Below are 18,239 nucleotides of genomic sequence, written 5' to 3'. Positions count from 1 at the left end.
TGCTTCACAGGCTAACTGTTCTTTTGAAGCTGCATGCTTATTTAAGCCCTTGCCTGTTCCAATTGCATGCTTCCAATCATTACATCCCTTAATGGAGAAGTTCGCGTCCGATGATACAGATTTGAATTTCCTGCACGCATAACAAAATGCGGAGTCCTTTTCCACCGAGTACTCAAGCCAGTCCCTGTTCAAATACCAGCTAGAGCAGGGGTGTCAAACGTACGGCCCGCGGGCCGGATCAGGCCCGCAAACGGGTTTAATCCGGCCCGCGAGATGATTAAAAAAAAATATATATATTATTTTTATATTATTTAAGTATAAAAATGCGCTGCAATTTTTCAATAAAATAAACTGCTGTTCCAATTTCGTCCACTGGACGGCGCAATAGCAATTGTGTTAAGCAAGCAAACTGTTTATACCGGGGCAGAGCAAGCTTTGTGTTGCAAGTCATTAAAGATGGATAACGTCATGAAGGTGGTCATCCAAACTGTTAATTTCATCCGATCCAGAAGCCTGAATCACCGTCAGTTTGACAGCCTTCTCAGAGAGAAAGACCACATCTATGGCCTGCCATACCACACTGAGGTAAGATGGTTAAGCCGAGGTGCTGTGCTGAGGCGTTTCTTTGATTTACGAGAAGAAATTGAACAGTTCATGGAAGAAAATGGCAAACCAGTGTTAGAATTTCATTCCGCAGAATGGATGCCGGACCTTGCATTTATGGTGGATGTTACAGAGCACCTGAATAACTTGAACAAACAGCTGCAAGGGCGCAACAAAGTTGTCACGCAGTATTATGACAGCATACGTTCTTTCAAGTTGAAGCTGTCATTGTGGGAGACGCAACTTGCCGGTGGTGATGCAGCTCACTTCCCCTGTCTGAAAAATGTGTGCGCGACCCAACATGTGGCAGACATGAAGCGGTTCAAAGATAAAATAACTGGACTGTTACGGGAGTTTGAGCAACGCTTTCAGATTTATGTTTATATGTTTTTATGTTGATGTGCTATTGTTTTTAATTGATTTTATTTTATTTGTATATTTAACCTATTCTTGACTCTGTGGTTCTTGCACTTGTTTGGGGAACAGGATTTCATTATTTTTATCTACATTTCTGCCTGAGAAATGACACCCTGATATAGTTCTGTGATCTGTGAAACAGTTCTGTTAATCACTGAGGCATTGTGTGTTTGTGTGTTCTTTTTCTTTAAAATGTTCAAATAAACTTGACGTGTTTTATGATTAATAGTGATGTTGTGCTTGTACTATTTTGGACACACTGTCCTCAGGCTCCAGCTTTATGTTGTATGTTGATCGTATTAAAACAAAGAAAACAATCTGAAGTTGTTGTTTTTAAGTTATATATACCATGATTTTTCCGGTCCGGCCCACTTGGGAATAGATTTTCCTCCATGTGGCCCCTGAGCTAAAATGAGTTTGACACCCCTGAGCTAGAGGAAAATGATCGTTTTTTTTAACCAAACATTTTGACTGAATATTTCCTCAACACAACCTGTTTGGGTTTGTCCATGCCGAGGTCACTCATACCCACTGATTCAACAGGCAGTTGTGGCCCAAATGCTGCCCCGGACTCCACGGAGCTACTAGCATCAGGCTCAGACTGTCGTCCAGGGTCTCCTTCTCCAACTACAACATCAGGAAGCGTCGGTGTCGTATCCAATTTGGCAGAGGAGACTGTTGGTGGGCTTTTCAACCACTTACGGATATATATGACGAACTGAAGCGAGTAAGCCGGCGAAAACTCATCCAGCTTTCAAAAATGCGCGGTAACTGTTGAGCGGCTACACTGACGTAGGCTACGTCACGTACGTAGCCTAACTTTCTTTTTATTAAGGCCGTGATAGGCTGTTGCAGTGTAGATTCCCATCAATCAAACAAAATCACACCATTGTTTCTTTATATTTTTTATGTTTTAATGATAAAGAATGCAACATTAATGCAACACAAAATTAGCAACTATTATAATATATATATATATATATATATAAATTTTTTTTTTTTACATTTACATTTACATTTACGTCATTTAGCAGACGCTCTTATCCAGAGCGACTTACAAAATTGGTGCATTCACCTTACAGCCAGTGGATAACCACTTTACAACCATTTTATTTTTTTATTTTTTTGTGGGGTGAGGTAAGGGGGGGGTAGAAGGATTACTTTATCCTAACCCAGGTATTCCTTAAAGAGGTGGGGTTTCAAGTGTTGTTCCACCATTGGGGTGCGAGAGCAGCGAACAGTTTTGACTGGGCTGAGCGGGAACTGTGCTTCCACAGAGGTAGGGGGGCCAGCAGGCCAGAGGTGGATGAACGCAATGCCCTCGTTTGGGTGTAGGGACTGATCAGAGCCTGAAGGTACGGAGGTGCCTTCACAGCTCCGTAGGCAAGCACCATGGTCTTGTAGCAGATGCGAGCTTCAACTGGAAGCCAGTGGAGTGTGCAGAGGAGCGGGGTGACGTGAGAGAACTTGGGAAGGTTGAACACCAGACGGGCTGCGGCATTCTGGATGAGTTGTAGGGGTTTAATGGCACAGGCAGGGAGCCCAGCCAACAGCGAGTTGCAGTAATCCAGACGGGAGATGACAAGTGCCTGGATTAGGACCTGTGTAAGGCAGGGTCGTACTCTCCAAATGTAGTAGAGCATGAACCTACAGGATCTGGTCACCGCCTTGATGTTAGCGGAGAACGACAGGGTGTTGTCCAGGGTCACGCCAAGGCTTTTTGCACTCTGGGAGGAGGACACAACAGAGTTGTCAACCGTGATGGCGAGATCATGGAACAGGCAGTCCTTCCCCGGGAGGTTCAGCTTGACGTGGTGATCTGTCATCCACACTGATATGTCTGCCAAACATGCAGAGATGCGATTCGCAACCTGGTTATCAGAAGGGGGAAAGGAGAAGATTAGTTTTGTTTCGTCTGCGTAGCAATGATAGGAGAGGCCATGTGAGGATATGACAGAGCCAAGTGACTTGGTGTATAGCGAGAATAGAAGGGGGCCTAGAACTGAGCCCTGGGGGACACCAGTGGTGAGAGCACGTGGTGCGGAGACAGATTCTTGCCACACCACTTGGTAGGAGCGACCTGTCAGGTAGGACGCAATCCAAGAGTGAGCCGCGCCGGAGATGCCCAACTCGGAGAGGGTGGAGAGGAGGATCTGATGGTTCACAGTATCAAAGGCAGCAGACAGGTCTAGAAGGACAAGAGCAGAGGAAAGAGAGTTAGCTTTGGCAGTGCGGAGAGCCTCCGTGACACAGAGAAGAGCAGTCTCAGTTGAATGACCAGTCTTGAAACCTGACTGGTTTGGATCAAGAAGGTCATTCTGAGAGAGATAGCAAGAGAGTTGGCTAAAGACGGCACGCTCAAGAGTTTTGGAGAGAAAAGAAAGAAGGGAGACTAGTCTGTAGTTGTTGACATCGGAGGGATCGAGTGTAGGTTTTTTGAGAAGGGGTGCAACTCTCGCTCTCTTGAAGACGGAAGGGACATAGCCAGCGGTCAAGGATGAGTTGATGAGCGAGGTGAGGTAAGGGAGAAGGTCTCCGGAAATGGTCTGGAGAAGAGAGGAGGGGATAGGGTCAAGCGGGCAGGTTGTAGGGCGGCCGGCCGTCACAAGTCGCAAGATTTCATCTGGAGAGAGAGGGGAGAAAGAAGTCAAAGCATAGGGTAGGGCAGTGTGAGCAGGACCAGCAGTGTCATTTGACTTAACAAACGAGGATCGGATTTCGTCAACCTTCTTTTCAAAATGGATTCAGCAGGGAGGTGAAGGTGGTAAAGAGCTTCCTAGGGTTAGAGGCAGATGCTTGGAATTTAGAGTAGTAGAAAGTGGCTTTAGCAGCAGAAACAGAGGAAGAAAATGTAGAGAGGAGGGAGTGAAAAGATGCCAAACCCGCAGGGAGTTTAGTTTTCCTCCATTTCCGCTCGGCTGCCCGGAGCCCTGTTCTGTGAGCTCGCAATAAGTCGTCATGCCATGGAGCAGGAGGGGAGGACCGAGCCGGCCGGGAGGATAGGGGACATAGAGAGTCAAAGGATGCAGAAAGGGAGGAGAGGAGGGTTGAGGAGGCAGAATCAGGAGATTGGAGGGAGAAGGATTGAGCAGAGGGAAGAGATGATAGGATGGAGGAGGAGAGAGTAGTGGGAGAGAGAGAGGGAAGGTTGCGACGACGCATTACCATCTGAGTAGGGACAGAGTGAGTAGTGTTGGAGGAGAGCGAGAGAGAAAAGGATACAAAGTAGTGGTCGGAGACATGGAGGGGAGTTGCAGTGAGATTAGTAGAAGAACAGCATCTAGTAAAGATGAGGTCAAGCGTATTGCCTGCCTTGTGAGTAGGGGGGGACGGTGAGAGGGTGAGGTCAAAAGAGGAGAGGAGTGGAAAGAAGGAGGCAGAGAGAAATGCATCAAAGGTTGACGTAGGGAGGTTAAAGTCACCCAGAACTGTGAGGGGTGAGCCATCCTCAGGAAAGGAACTTATCAAGGCGTCAAGCTCATTGATGAACTCTCCAAGGGAACCTGGAGGGCGATAAATGATAAGGATGTTAAGCTTGAATGGGCTAGTGACTGTGACAGCATGAAATTCAAATGAGGAGATAGACAGATGGGTCAGGGGAAAAAGAGAGAATGTCCACTTGGGAGAGATGAGGATTCCTGTGCCACCACCCCGCTGACCAGATGCTCTCGGGGTATGCAAGAACACATGGTCAGACGAGGAGAGAGCAGTAGGAGTAGCAGTGTTTTCAGTGGTAATCCATGTTTCCGTCAGCGCCAAGAAGTCGAGGAACTGGAGGGTAGCATAGGCTGAGATGAACTCTGCCCTATTGGCCGCAGAACGGCAGTTCCAGATGCTGCCGGAGACCTGGAACTCCATGTGGGTCGTGCGCGCAGGAACCACCAGGTTAGAGTGGCAGCAGCCACGCGGTGTGAGGCGTTTGTATAGCCTGTGCGGAGAGGAGAGAACAGGGATAGACAGACGCATAGTTGACAGGCTACAGAAAATGGCTATAATAATGCAAAGGAGATCGGAATGAAATGAACTAAACATCTGGGAAAGCGAGAGAGCGGGGCCTCCTTCACTTACGTTTCACTGAAATATAACTCTCCCAACTTCCACCTCAGAAAGATCCACCTCACTTTTTAAGAGATCTGTGCCTCAAGTGGGGGTTGCCAAGCATTTTTGGGGGCGGGCCCGGCCCCCTATGGCCCGCCCATAGCGACGGGTGTGGTCCTCTTAAGCACATTATTTCAATATTTCCTAGCTCTGAATTGACGCAGGTTACACTTTTGCAAAACTACTCGGTTAAAAATAAGAGCATGAATGACAATAAAGGTATGACTTTAATTATATGCATAATGATGTAGTAAACAACATCGCTCAGCGTGGGAACTTTTGGTGGGGGGGAAGTAGCCTTTATAAGTCTCCATGGTGGGTAAAGACCATCACTTCGTTGTCTTGTTGGGAATAGTAATAATTTGTGACAGTACGCATTGTATTAGTCTAAGAGTTGTTTTTCATTTTATTTCTCACATTAAAAAGACATTTGAGAAGGATTTGAGAAGCGAATTGCTTGCAGTTAATTATATGCATAATGATGTAGTAAACAACATCGCTCAGCGTGGGAACTTTTGGTGGGGGGGAAGTAGCCTTTATAAGTCTCCATGGTGGGTAAAGACCATCACTTCGTTGTCTTGTTGGGAATAGTAATAATTTGTGACAGTACGCATTGTATTAGTCTAAGAGTTGTTTTTCATTTTATTTCTCACATTAAAAAGACATTTGAGAAGGATTTGAGAAGCGAATTGCTTGCAGTTGTACATATGACGCACAGACACACTAAAGCTGTACAGTGTAGTTAGAAAAGACAGTTTACATTATTTGCAGATGTGTTCCCTTTTATTTACAAATCGAAAAATTTAACATTTGAAATGAATGTGGCAGAACAGTTAAGCCAAGAGTTCCTGTGGGAGTCTTCTCCTTCAGTCTTTTTGCCTCCTATGCCTCGTTTCCCATTAGATGGGATTTTCCCAATGCCAACTTCACCTGAGACAGCCGCTATCCAGTGTCATGTGTTGCTGAATTACAGATCTCGCTATCCCAATGTCGCTGCTGTCCATGGTGCTGAAATATCCAATCTCGGCTATTTGCATACATAGGACCATTCACACTTGACACCACACAAACAAGTTAATGCTTTTTCTCTCACACACTTTTGAACATTGTACAACCTGCAACAAGACACTGAAACAACACTTAATTTCAAGTTTGTTTCTTTCTGAATAAAGATGAAATCAATGTGTGGAAGGAGATTGGACAATGTATAGGCATTCCCTATAGCTGTTTTTGACTGGAGCATGATCCGATTGCTTTGTTTGAGCCAGAATGGAAATTTGGTCTGAGAAACGACGCCCATTATAGCATGACTATTTCAGACAGAATTAACTTTATGTTATATGTAAAAATATAAATAAGGCAGTGTTTATATGACCCCCTTTCAAACAGTCACTTATTTATCACTTTCTTGCAGATATACAGTGCATTCAGAAAGTATTCATACCCCTTAACTTATTCCACATGTTGTTTTCTTACAGCCTGAATTCAAAATGGATTCAATTATAATATTTTCTCTCACGCAGCTACACACAATACCCCATAATGACAAAGTGAAAACACGCTTTTGAAATTTCTGCAAATGTATTGGAAATTACATACAGAAATATCTCATTTACATAAGTATTCCCACCCCTGAGTCGATTAAAGCTGTGTCTTTCTGGGTAAATCTCCAAGAGCTTTGCACAACTGGATTGTAAAATATATGCAATATACATTATATAGACAGCCATTTTTTTTTTGCCATAGGTTTTCAAGCCGAATTAAGTCAAAACTGTAACTAAGCCACTCAGAAACATTCAATGTCGTCTTGGTAAGCAACTCCAGTGAATATTTGGCCTTGTGTTTTAGGTTATTGTCCTGCTGAAGAGGGAATTTGTCTCCCAGTGTTTGTTGGAAAGCAGACTGAACCAGGTTTTCCTCTAGGAATCTGCCTGTACTTAGCTCTATGCCGTTTATTTTTATCCTAAAAAAGTATCTAGTCCTTGCCAATGACATGCATACCCATAACATGATGCAGCCACCACCATGCTTGGAAATATGAAGAGTGGTACTCAGTGATGTGTTGTGTTGGATTTGCCCAAAACATTACGCTTTGTATTCAGGGCATGAAGTTCATTTCTTTGCCACATTATTTGCAGTTTTACTTTAGTGCCTGATTGCAAACACAATGCATGTACAGGTTTCCTTCTTTTACATTTACATTTTAGTCATTTAGCAGACGCTCTTATCCAGAGCGACTTACAGTTAGTGAGTGCATACTCTGTCAATTAGGTTAGTATTGTGGAGTAACTACAATGTTGATGATTCATCCTCAGTTTTCTCCTATCAAAGCATTAAACTTTCTAACTGTTTTAAAGTCACCATTGGCCTCATGGTGAAATCCCTGAGCGTTTTCCTTCCTCTCTGGCAGCTGAGTTAGGATGGACACCTGTATTTATGTGGTGACTGGGTGTATTGATACACCATCCAAAGCGTAATTAATACCTTCACCATGCTCAAAGGAATATTCAATGTCTGCTTTTTTTGTACCCATCTACCAAAAGGTGCCCTTTTTTGCGAGGCATTGGAAAACCTCCCTGGTCTTCATGGTTGAATCTATGTTTGAAATTCACTGCTCGACTGAGGGACCTAATAGATAATTGCATGTGTGGGGTACAGAGATTGTGTAGTCGTTCAAAAATCACTATTATTGCACACATAGTGAGTCCATCTAACTGATTATGTGACTTGTTAAGCACATTTTTACTCCTGAGCTTATTTAGGCTTGCCATAACAAAGGGTTGAAAACTAATTGATTAGATTACTAGATACTAGACTCTGTCAATATGTTTTTGGAAGTGGCTCTGCATTTCTTGCATACATATCATATTTATTTAAGGATTATGACGACTTTCTAAAAGGACAAAGCTGTTTCTGTGTGCTCCCTTGTCTCCACTGTCACTCACCACATCCCTCGATGCGTGCAAACAGAGCATCTATATTAGGGATGGGCAACTCCAGTCCTCGGGACCTGATTGGTGTTAAACTTTTTCCCCAGCCCCAGCTAACACGTTTGACTCTAATAATCAAGTACTCATGGGTTTCAGTTTAGAATGCAATAAGTTTAATCATCTGTGTTTGCTAGGGATGGGGAAAAAGTGTGACCCCCTCCGACCCCCAAGGACTGGAATTGTCCATCCCTGATCTATATGGTAGGACCAGTACCAGACCTGAATGAATGTGTCTGTTTTGAATATTCACGGAGACAGAATGATGTGGTTGATAGCAGAGACGTCATGCCCAAAGGGGGCACAGGGTCACTTGCCCCCTCAGATTTGTGATGTTTAAATTTGTCTTGTTATATTTTCTCTGTCATACTACTAACCATGAAGTTGGCTTTAGCTAGCCCAGATAGGATCCCAATCTCCCAACCTAATAACTACACTGAACAAAAATATAAACGCATTATGTAAAGTGTTGGTCCCATGTTTCATGAACTGAAATAAAAATCCCAGAAATGTTCCATTCGCACAAAAAGCTTATTTTTCTCAAATTGTGTACACAAATTTGTTTACATCCCTGTAAGCGAGCATTTCTCCTTTGCCAAGATAATCCATCCACCTGACAAATATGGCATATCAAGAAGCTGATTAAACAGCATGATAATTACACAGGTGCACCTTGTGCTGAGGACAATAAAATGCCACTCTAAAATGTGCAGTTTTGTCACACAACACAATGCACAGATGTTTCAAGTTTTGAGGCAGCGTGCAATTGGCTTACGGACTGCAGGAATGTCCACCAGAGCTGTTGCCAGATACGTTTATGTTTATTTCTCAACCATAAGCCAAGGCGGCTTTAGAGAATTTGGCAGTACTTCTAACTGGCCTCACGACTTCAGACCACTTGTAAAGCAGCGTATGGGCGAGCTGTTGGCTGATGTCAATGTTGTGAATGCCCCATGGTGGCAGTGGGGTTATGGTATGGGCAGGCATAAGCTACGGACAATGAATACAATTGCATTTTATCGATGACAATTTGAATGCACAGATATACCGTGGGATAGTGTACGTGCACAAAGTGAATTTGTAACATGTATATCATTCTTACTTGTTGTTCTTTATATTTACTACCATTGCCTATTGTAAGTTGCCTCTCTGTGTTTTACTGTGTTGTGTAATACTCCGCAGGTAGCATTATGCCATTAATACAGCCCTTCCTTTGTTAATAGCGTTGTTGCTCTACTTGTGCTATCAGTTATTGTGCATATTCATTACCCCTGTTATCTGTCCATTACAGGACCACTATCATTCCAATACCTTTCCATGTCCATTTCATCCGTGTGTGTCAATAAAGTATCCTTGAATGTAACTCTGAGGTTGCCTTATTCCCCTCTTACCGGGGGAGGTGAAAGCGCAACCTGGTCTCAGAACATTTCGTATTATTCTGTATGTACAAAGCTGTGATCAAGGCAAAGGGTGGCTACTTTGAAGAATCTCACATCTCAAACATATTTTGATATGTGTAACACGTTTTTGGTTACTACATGATGCCATATGTGTTATTTAATAGTTTTGATGTCTTCACTATTATTCTACAATGTAGAAAATACACAAGACACAGAGGAGGAGAAACTATCCAACACCCTGGGAGAGAGAACGAGTGACCTCAGTCGAACTCACAGCCAGAAAGATGGGTTAGATACAGGAGAGGAGGAGGTTACCCCGGATGCCATCACCCCTGCTCCTGTGAGCAAGGAATGAGAGGTCATAGTGATAGTGATTCACACCCAGAGAGAGACAGACAACCCATACAACCTCTTGGCTGAGATTAACCACACAGAGGTAGAGGCAGAGGGCCTTCAGGGCAAGCCAGTCAGCCTGCCTGCTCTGATCCTCAAGTCAATTGTATTTAAATTCATATTCATTAAAGATTTTTAGTCAAGACTTGAAAAGTGCCATTTATTTCAAATGATAATTATTCAGTGTCTGCAACCCTCAAGAACCAGGGTGAGTCTGGGTCGCCCTTTAACTGGGCAAACACAACTTGCATATCGTCATAGACTAGACCGAAACGTTAATCTTTTAACCTTGCTTAAATAAAACAATGCATTTTTAATAGTGAGCAAGAGTTTTCTATGATGATTAAAGTTTTTTTGTCGCGCCCTCCACTTTTTTGTCAAATAATACATCTAAAAAAAATGTAATAAGTTAATTATTAAAAGCATTAAAATTGCGATTGGGATGTTTCCCACTTATTTATACAACCTACTCCACAAAGTTTAGAGAAATGTTCTGAAATTAATTAAGAATTAAACAGAAGAAAATCAGAATTGAAGGCAACTATAATGCAAAGAATTTAATGGTCTATGGTTCAATCCTGTTTCTGGTCTAATGAATAATTAATATTGTTCCTCCTATTCCTTGTGGCAAGCGCAGCAGCACACTGCCCTCCAAAGCCTGCAAAAAAAACGCTGGACTGCCCCTTTCCTCGCCCTGCATGGAACATCCAGGGTCACGTCCTTGGTGACGTGTGGGGTGACGTCCAGGGTGACCACAGCAACATCCTCTGGAAAGGGACAAAAGCAGGACAGAATGTAAATAAATGCAAACCGTAGGTTCTAAACACTGGCCAGTTGAATGGGATCTTTTATTTCAGCTCATGAAACATGGGACCAACACTTGACATGTTATCATGATGAACGGCACCTGTCAGAGTGCTTTCTATAAGTCTTACTCACCTGCTTGGATGTCAGATGGCAGAGTGGCGTAGACGGCCACCATGAGAGGCTTTTCTTCAGGTGTGACGTCCACAACCTCCAAGAGTGAAGAAGCAGGGTATGCATCTGTGTTAGGGGTGAGGTCCACAAGCTCCAGGTGGGAAGAAGCAGGATCTGCCTCTGTGTTTGGGGTGATGTCCACAACCTCTAGGTGGGAAGAAGCCGGGTCTGCATCTGTGTTAGGGGTGATGTCCACAAACTCCAGGTGGGAAGAAGCAGGATCTGCCTCTGTGTTAGGGATGATGTCCACAACCTCCAGGTGGGAAGATACTGGGTCTGCGTCTGTGTTAGTGATGATGTCCACAACCTCCAGGTGGGAAGAAGCTGGCTCTGCCTCTGTGTTAGGGTTGATGTCCACAACCTTCTGGTGGGAAGAAGCCGGGTCTGCCTCTTTGTTAGGGGTGATGTTCACAACCTCCAGGTGGGAAGAAGCCAGGTGTGCCTCTTTGTTAGAATTGATGTCCGCAATCTCTAGGTGGGAAGAAGCCGGGTCTGCCTCTGTGTTTGGGGTGATGTCCACAAGCTCCAGGTGGGAAGAAGCCGGGTCTGTCTCTATGTTAGGGGTGGTTTCCACAACCTCCTGATAGGAAGAAGCCGGGTCTAACTCTGTGTTAGGGGTGATGACCACAAACTTCAGGTGGGTAGAAGCCGTCTCAGCCTCTGTGTTAGGGGTGATGTCCACAAGCTCCTTGTGGGAAGAAGCCAGGTGTGCCTCTTTGTTAGGGGTGATGTCCACAACCTCCAGGTGGGAAGAAGCAAGGTGTGCCTCTTTGTTAGGGGTGATGTCCACAACCTCCAGGTGAGAAGAAGCCGGGTCTGCCTCTGTGTTAGGGGTGATGTCCACAACCTCCAGGTGGGAAGATGCTGGGTCTGCCTCTGAGTTATGGGTGATGTCAACAACCATACGGTGGGAAGAAGCAGGGTCTGACTCTATGTTAGGGGTGATGTCCACAAACTTCAGGTGGGTAGAAGCCGTCTCAGCCTCTGTGTTAGGGGTGACGTTCACAACCTCCATGTGGGAAGAAGCCAGGTGTGCCTCTTTGTTAGGGTTGATGACCGCAATCTCTAGGTGGGAAGAACCCGGGTCTGCCTCTGTGTTTGGGGTGATGTCCACAAGCTCCTGATGGGAAGAAGCCAGGTGTGCCTCTGTGTTAGGGGTGATGTCCTCAACTTCCAGGTGGTAAGATACTGGGTCTGCCTCTGTGCTACGGGTTTTGTCAGCAACCTCCAGGTGGGAAGAAGCCAGGTGTGCCTCTGTGTTAGGGGTGATGTCCAAAACCACTATGTGGGAAGAAGCCGGGTCTTCCTCTCTGCTACGGGTGATGTCAACAACATCTAGGTGGGGAGAAGCTGGGTCAAACTCTGTGTTAGGGGTGAATCCCTCAACCTCCAGGTGGGCAGAAGCCGGGTCTTTCTCTGTGTTAGGGGTGATGTCCACAACCTCCGGGTGGGAAGAAGCTGGGTCTGCCTCTGTGTTATGGGGGATTTCCACAACCTCCAGGTGGGAAGAAGCCTGGTCTGCATCTGTGTTAGGGGTGACAATTAAAATCCTGATTGGCTCTACTACTACAAGGCACCAGGATGTCATGACAAAAGGCATCTGTCAGAGTGCTTTCTATGAGTGCTACTCACCTGCTTGGATATCAGCTGGTAGTGTGGCGGAGAAGGCCACCACTAGGACAGGGGGAACTCGCAGGGTGTCTGCAGTAGGCTGGAAGTAGCTTTTCACCTCGTCCGCCACAAAGGCACAGACAGAGCTCATAAAAAAAGGGGTCTTGAGGTCATCCAGGGAGAAGGACTGGCTGATTCTCCCGAGGATCGACCTCACAGAGTCAAAAGCAGCAGCCCGGGAGAAAGGGGTGTGAGGAGAAGAGGCCTTCAACGTGTTGGAGAGCTTCTCCCCTACGGCCACCACCATACTCACAGCCATCCCGCTTAGGAGGATGGGGTGATCTGAATGGCCTTCCTCTGGCTGAAGCCACAGGGCCAGGAGGATCCTGGGCACCAGCTCCACCACCACCTGGGATGGGCTGAGCAGGTTGCTACAGGGCTTATTGGACAGCTTGTCCAGAATGCTCCTCACAGCTCTCTCCACGATGATGTGGACCTTGGGGTCGCTGAAATCAACAAAAAGCAGCAGAGAACGCTAAACGATGTGCAATGTTCACACAGAGAACACTGCCCTAGTTATTTTCTGCATAGCTCCAGATGTGTAGATGAATGGAGCAAGCTGTATGCAGGGCAGTACATGGAACTCACATGTCAGCGCCAGCTGGAGAGGAGGTGTGCATAGAGCGGCGGAGCTTGAAGACAGCCTTGTGCTCCATGTCAATCATTTTTAGGCAGGTGTTTACTTCCCAGGTCTGCCGTAGGAAACAGGAAGTCCCATTAGTGTAATTTCACAACAGATATATTCTGCTGTACTGACTAGTTGTTGAAAGGCTAGAAAGGAGCTCACTGACTGATAGTCTAAGTCTCTAACTCTCATTCTCTTACCAGCCGTGTGAGTTCGTTCCCCTCCTCCAGGGTTTCCTTCCACACCCTTCAAATAAAACACAAAGCATTTCAACTTTCCTGGCTTCCTATTGATCTGTTGTTTATTTTACCCACACCTCCTGGAGTGCTGCTGGTGACAGAGAATGGCAGTGAAGGTGAGAGCTGACGTGGTACTCACCTCTCCCTAAGGGATTTTTTGCCCTGAGACACCAGCCAGTCGCTCATGTGCTCCATGGTGACATGGGGCGAGACCTGGCCTCGACTCTGGAGCAGCAGATAGTGGACCATGAACTTCTTCTGCAAGATGAGGTAAGGTGTGAGACCGTGCCACTAAAGACCATATAATGTGCTTTCAGAAGGGCCTCATTTCACAACTGCTCATGTCTCACAATTTGCAAGTGATACTAAAAACTCTTATGACCATCTTCTCTAAACTGTCTTGAAATAAAACTCTTGTTTTGGGATTAAATCTATCTCTTTTTTTCTGTGGTTACTTTTTTTGTGGGATGAATCTTACCTGTTTATTGTAATATGCTTCCTCCCAGCAGGCCTGCAGAGTCTGAAAATAAAGGCTGCTTCTACAGAATTCCTTTGAAGATAATTAAAACAATTATGCTTTATTAGGTACATTATGCACAGGCATTTACAGTATGCCAAAAGGAATATCTCCTAAGATTACCTTAGTGGGACCATAAGTGAACTCAGGAATGCTCCCAACCCTATCCATGGTCAGAGGGGGACGAAATGCAGCGCTATAAATATACGGGATGCTCTAGAGATAACAGGAATGACTTAAAGTCGCGAATGATCAATGCCTGTGGAGTCGTCCAATATGCTGCGCTGAGAATTGAGTTGTAGGCGATATTTGGATATGTTTGGCGCAATTTACATGTTTACATTCTATTGCCATGGAGAAATTGAGTTTCTAGAACCTGTTTTCTTCTATGTCTTTATTTCGTGAAATATTAAGATCTTTATTTTGTCATAATGTGTATATGAGGACGTTGGAGCCCGTTCCGATTCATGACGCGGTTATCCAGGTGCATGTTGCATAGACCTACTAATCCAACTTTGGTTTACAAATTAAATTAAATTAGTATATATGCCTATACAAATCTATTGACCACATCCATTTAAATCAATGATTGTCAATTGAAAATGTGGTAGTTGTGTTATCCTGTTGTGCGTGTCAGGGCTCCTCTTAAGCACGTTATTCCAATATTTCCTAGAATTGACGCAGGTTACACTTTTGCAAAACTACTAGGTTAAAAATAAGAGCATGAATGACAATAAAGGTATGACTTGATTTATATGTGTAGTAGTGTGATGTTGTTCCCCTAGATTATGCACCAAATTGCACACAAGGACAGTTCAAGTAGGCCAGGTCAAGAGGGGATGTTAATAAGTTAATAATAATAATAATTCAATGTGGTTTCTTTATTTAATTACAGCTGCATAGCTAATGTTATTTTTTGGTGTACAAACATTTTTATGTATCTATATTGCAAATAGACCTAATTGTAAAAGTTGTGTATATTTTGGTTTGGTCCATCGCGGGTTATCTGTATTTATGTACCCTCTTATTGTTCTCTTTTGCCTGACCTTCAACTAGCAAGGTATGTTGTCCTTGGCGCCGTAATTTGTCGATATAAAACTGTGGTAAAGTTACACAAAGTGCTGTTACGCAACTACAGGTTTTGTTACAATGTGGACAATATAAAGATGTATGTTAACAACTTTCACCGAGCTCGCTAATTAGGGTACCTATTGTAACTCGGGAGTATTTGGGTCAGTGTTTGAGTGAGTTTCTATGTGCTCACGCAGGTGCCCGAGAGCTGTGGCTGCACCAAGGGCTAAGCTATTGTGTGTTGTCTCTTCGTGTACAGGTATGTCATTTATTTTGTCAGAATTATGTTGTATATCATTTTACTTGTATTGTATAGTGTGTTGTTAGGCACTGAATGTGTGCATGCAGCACCTGTTCATTTTTGCCTGACCTTCAACTAGCAAGGTGCCCGAGAGCTGTGGCTGCACCAAGAGCTAACATATTGTGTGTTGTCTCTTCGTGTGCAGGTCGAATAAAAATTATCCAACCATCAGAATTCCAGTTGTGGCAGTGTCCTAATTACGTGACCTGCCGACTGGTCAGCTCAAGCCGACTGTCGGAGCTGTGCATGTGGATGAGGTGCACGACCTGTGCATGTGAATTTGTTGATGGCTTACTGTAAGTGAATATATACTGTAAACAGTGAAAGTGAATGTAGAATATTCATTAGATACAGGTATTCGTGCTTATTTGTATGTTTTGGATGAATTTGTTTATTGCATTAATTTTTTTGGGTATTTGAATGCACTAAATTACATTGTATTTTAGTGCTCTGTTGAGCCATGGAAGATTCTCAAATCCATAAGACGTGTTATGCTATGGATTTTAGTGTGGGTAGAGGGAGGGGTGTCCTTCCATTTACACCAATTGTACAGTCAGCTCCTGGGAGTAGAGCGTTTGCTTGTCCTGAGTTTGCAAGCACTGGGAGGGGTAGGCTGTTTGTTCCACCTGACCAGGGTATCCCACCTCTGTCTTTTGATGTACCATCATCCACAGTACTCGGTGATAATGGGACGCCTCCGAGTCAGCTTAGTGACCTTATTAAGCAGATTGGTTCAGAGATAGGAGAATCTATCAGAGCGAGTTTACTGCAGCCTGGGGTTTCAAGTCTTTCTCCTGCCCGTCCCCCTCACCAACCCCAGCAGTTTCCCCTGCCTGAGCAGTGTGGGTCAACCTTTATTGATGCGTCCAAGCTGAATCTGGTTGTGAAGTCAGATGTTAGTGCTCCACCTCTTTTTAGGGGTGATGGCTCAGATAAGTACTCTGTCCTGGAGTGGGAGGAGTTAATGGAAGTCTACCTAGAGAAGAGGGGTTACACTGGGTCTGGGAATGTTGGGGAGGTGATGTCTAGGCTCATGGGGAGGGCACGGGATGTGACCAAAGTCTGGAAGCGTAACAACCTTGTTGTCACAGATGTTAAGGCGGTGTTCAGTGTTTTCAAGCAACACTTTGGGGATACTGTCTGCTCAGGTATGCCATTAGCTGATTTCTATTCAATCAAACCATATGCTAATGAGGGTCCAATAGATTTCTGGATTAGGCTTAACAAAGCTGCAGAGGCAGCCGAACAGTACCTTGTGAGTGAGGGCAGGACCTTACCCAATCAGTGCTCAGAATTGGCAGTCATGTTTGTACGCAACTGTCCTGGTAAAGAGTTGGCCCAAGTGTTCAAGAGCAAACCCATTCGTGACTGGACAGCCAGTGAGGTACAGGATCGGTTGGATGAACTGTTAAGGGAACGTAAAGCATGTAGAACACAACTTTCACAGCAGGTTGCTGCTGTTTTTGACTGCCCTCAGGAGGGAGTGGGTCCTGTGAAAAGACCTAATGTGTCATCTTTTTCTCAATGTGGCCGTGAACCAGACCAGGCATCATCTGTATCTGAGGGTGGGACATTAAAGAAAGTTTTGACTTTGTTAGAGAAGGCTCTGGTCAGCAATACTCAGCAATACTCAGTCTGTGAGTGGCACAGTGGTCTAAGGCACTACATCGCAGTGCTAGCTGTGCCACTAGAGATCCTGGTTTGAATCCAGGCTCTGTCGTAGCCGGCCGCGACCGGGAGACCCATGGGGCGGCACACAATTGGACCAGCGTCGCCTAGGGTAGTGGAGGGAATGGCCGGCTCAGTTCGTAGAGCATGGTGTTTGCAACGCCAGGGTTGTGGGTTCGATTCCCACGGGGGGTATGAAAAAAAAAAAAAGTAACGTATGCACTAACTGTAAGTCGCTCTGGATAAGAGCGTCTGCTAAATGACTTAAACATGTTAAATGTAGAGGGCCCCGTAAACAGTTCCACAAACTTCAGCATGAGTGCGCTGACTGTGGAAGCACTAATCACTGGACCAAAGCTCAGTGTCAGATGCACCAGCTGTGCGTCAAGTGCTTTTCTCCGGGCCACATGAGCTTTGACTGTAGTGAGGCTGGGCAGCGACAGAACCCTGGATGTGGACAGACTGGCAGGTCTCAGGAAAACTAGAAAGCCTCCGTTCTGAGGAGGGCAATGTGGGGCATTCTTATTTTTCCTCCACTGATGATGATATCCAATCTGTTTATTCTTACTTTTGTGAGTCAGTACCCAAGAACAACACAGTCATTTTTCAGAACACAATGAGAATTACTCAGAATGACAGTTTGTTTTACACCACTGTGCTAGTACAGGATAAAGTTGAGCTGAAGGGGATGTTAGATAGTGGGTCCATGGCTACTACTCTGCGCGCAGATATTGTACCTCGGTTGAGGGAGGCAGGAGTGGTAGAGGGGAACTTTCTAGCTCCTTCAGACATCATCCTGGTGGGTTGTGGTGGGAACAAACTAGCCCAGTGGGCATGTGTGACTTAAAAATGCAACTTTATGGCTTCTGTTATGTAGTCCCAGTGCTTATTGTTGATGGGCAGGTTGATGAACTCATTGTGGGAACTAATGTGTTGAAGTCTCTGATTAGACAGTGAGTTTCTATGTGCTCACGCAGGTGCCCGAGAGCTGTGGCTGCACCAAGGGCTAAGCTATTGTGTGTTGTCTCTTCGTGTACAGGTATGTCATTTATTTTGTCAGAATTATGTTGTATATCATTTTACTTGTATTGTATAGTGTGTTGTTAGGCACTGAATGTGTCCCCTGTCGGTCTGTCCCCCTGTCGGTCTGTCACCTGTTTTTCTGTCTGTGTCCCAGGAGCCAGAGTAAATGCCAAAGACAACAAGTGGCTCACTCCTCTGCACCGGGCCTTGGCTTCCTGCAGTGAGGTACGTGTAGTGATACTGTCAGC

At 44.9% G+C, this 18,239-nt stretch overlaps 1 protein-coding gene across 1 annotated transcript in view; it reads left to right on the top strand.

Annotated features, from left to right (window-relative positions):
* Positions 1-18,239, top strand: part of LOC311126379 (serine/threonine-protein phosphatase 6 regulatory ankyrin repeat subunit A-like) — a gene marked incomplete at its 5' end in the record, with an annotated part of 89,409 nt that overhangs the window by 54,198 nt on the left and 16,972 nt on the right. Inside the window, one exon of the mRNA XM_084200384.1 lies at positions 18,146-18,216. Within this exon, the coding sequence (XP_084056510.1) occupies positions 18,146-18,216 (71 nt within the window). The remainder of the gene's footprint in view (positions 1-18,145; positions 18,217-18,239) is intronic.

Source organism: Coregonus lavaretus (genome assembly GCF_964263955.1).
Source record: "Coregonus lavaretus genome assembly, contig: HAP1_SCAFFOLD_172, whole genome shotgun sequence".
Taxonomy (NCBI): domain Eukaryota; kingdom Metazoa; phylum Chordata; class Actinopteri; order Salmoniformes; family Salmonidae; genus Coregonus; species Coregonus lavaretus.
This window is presented reverse-complemented; position numbering and strand designations above follow the sequence as displayed.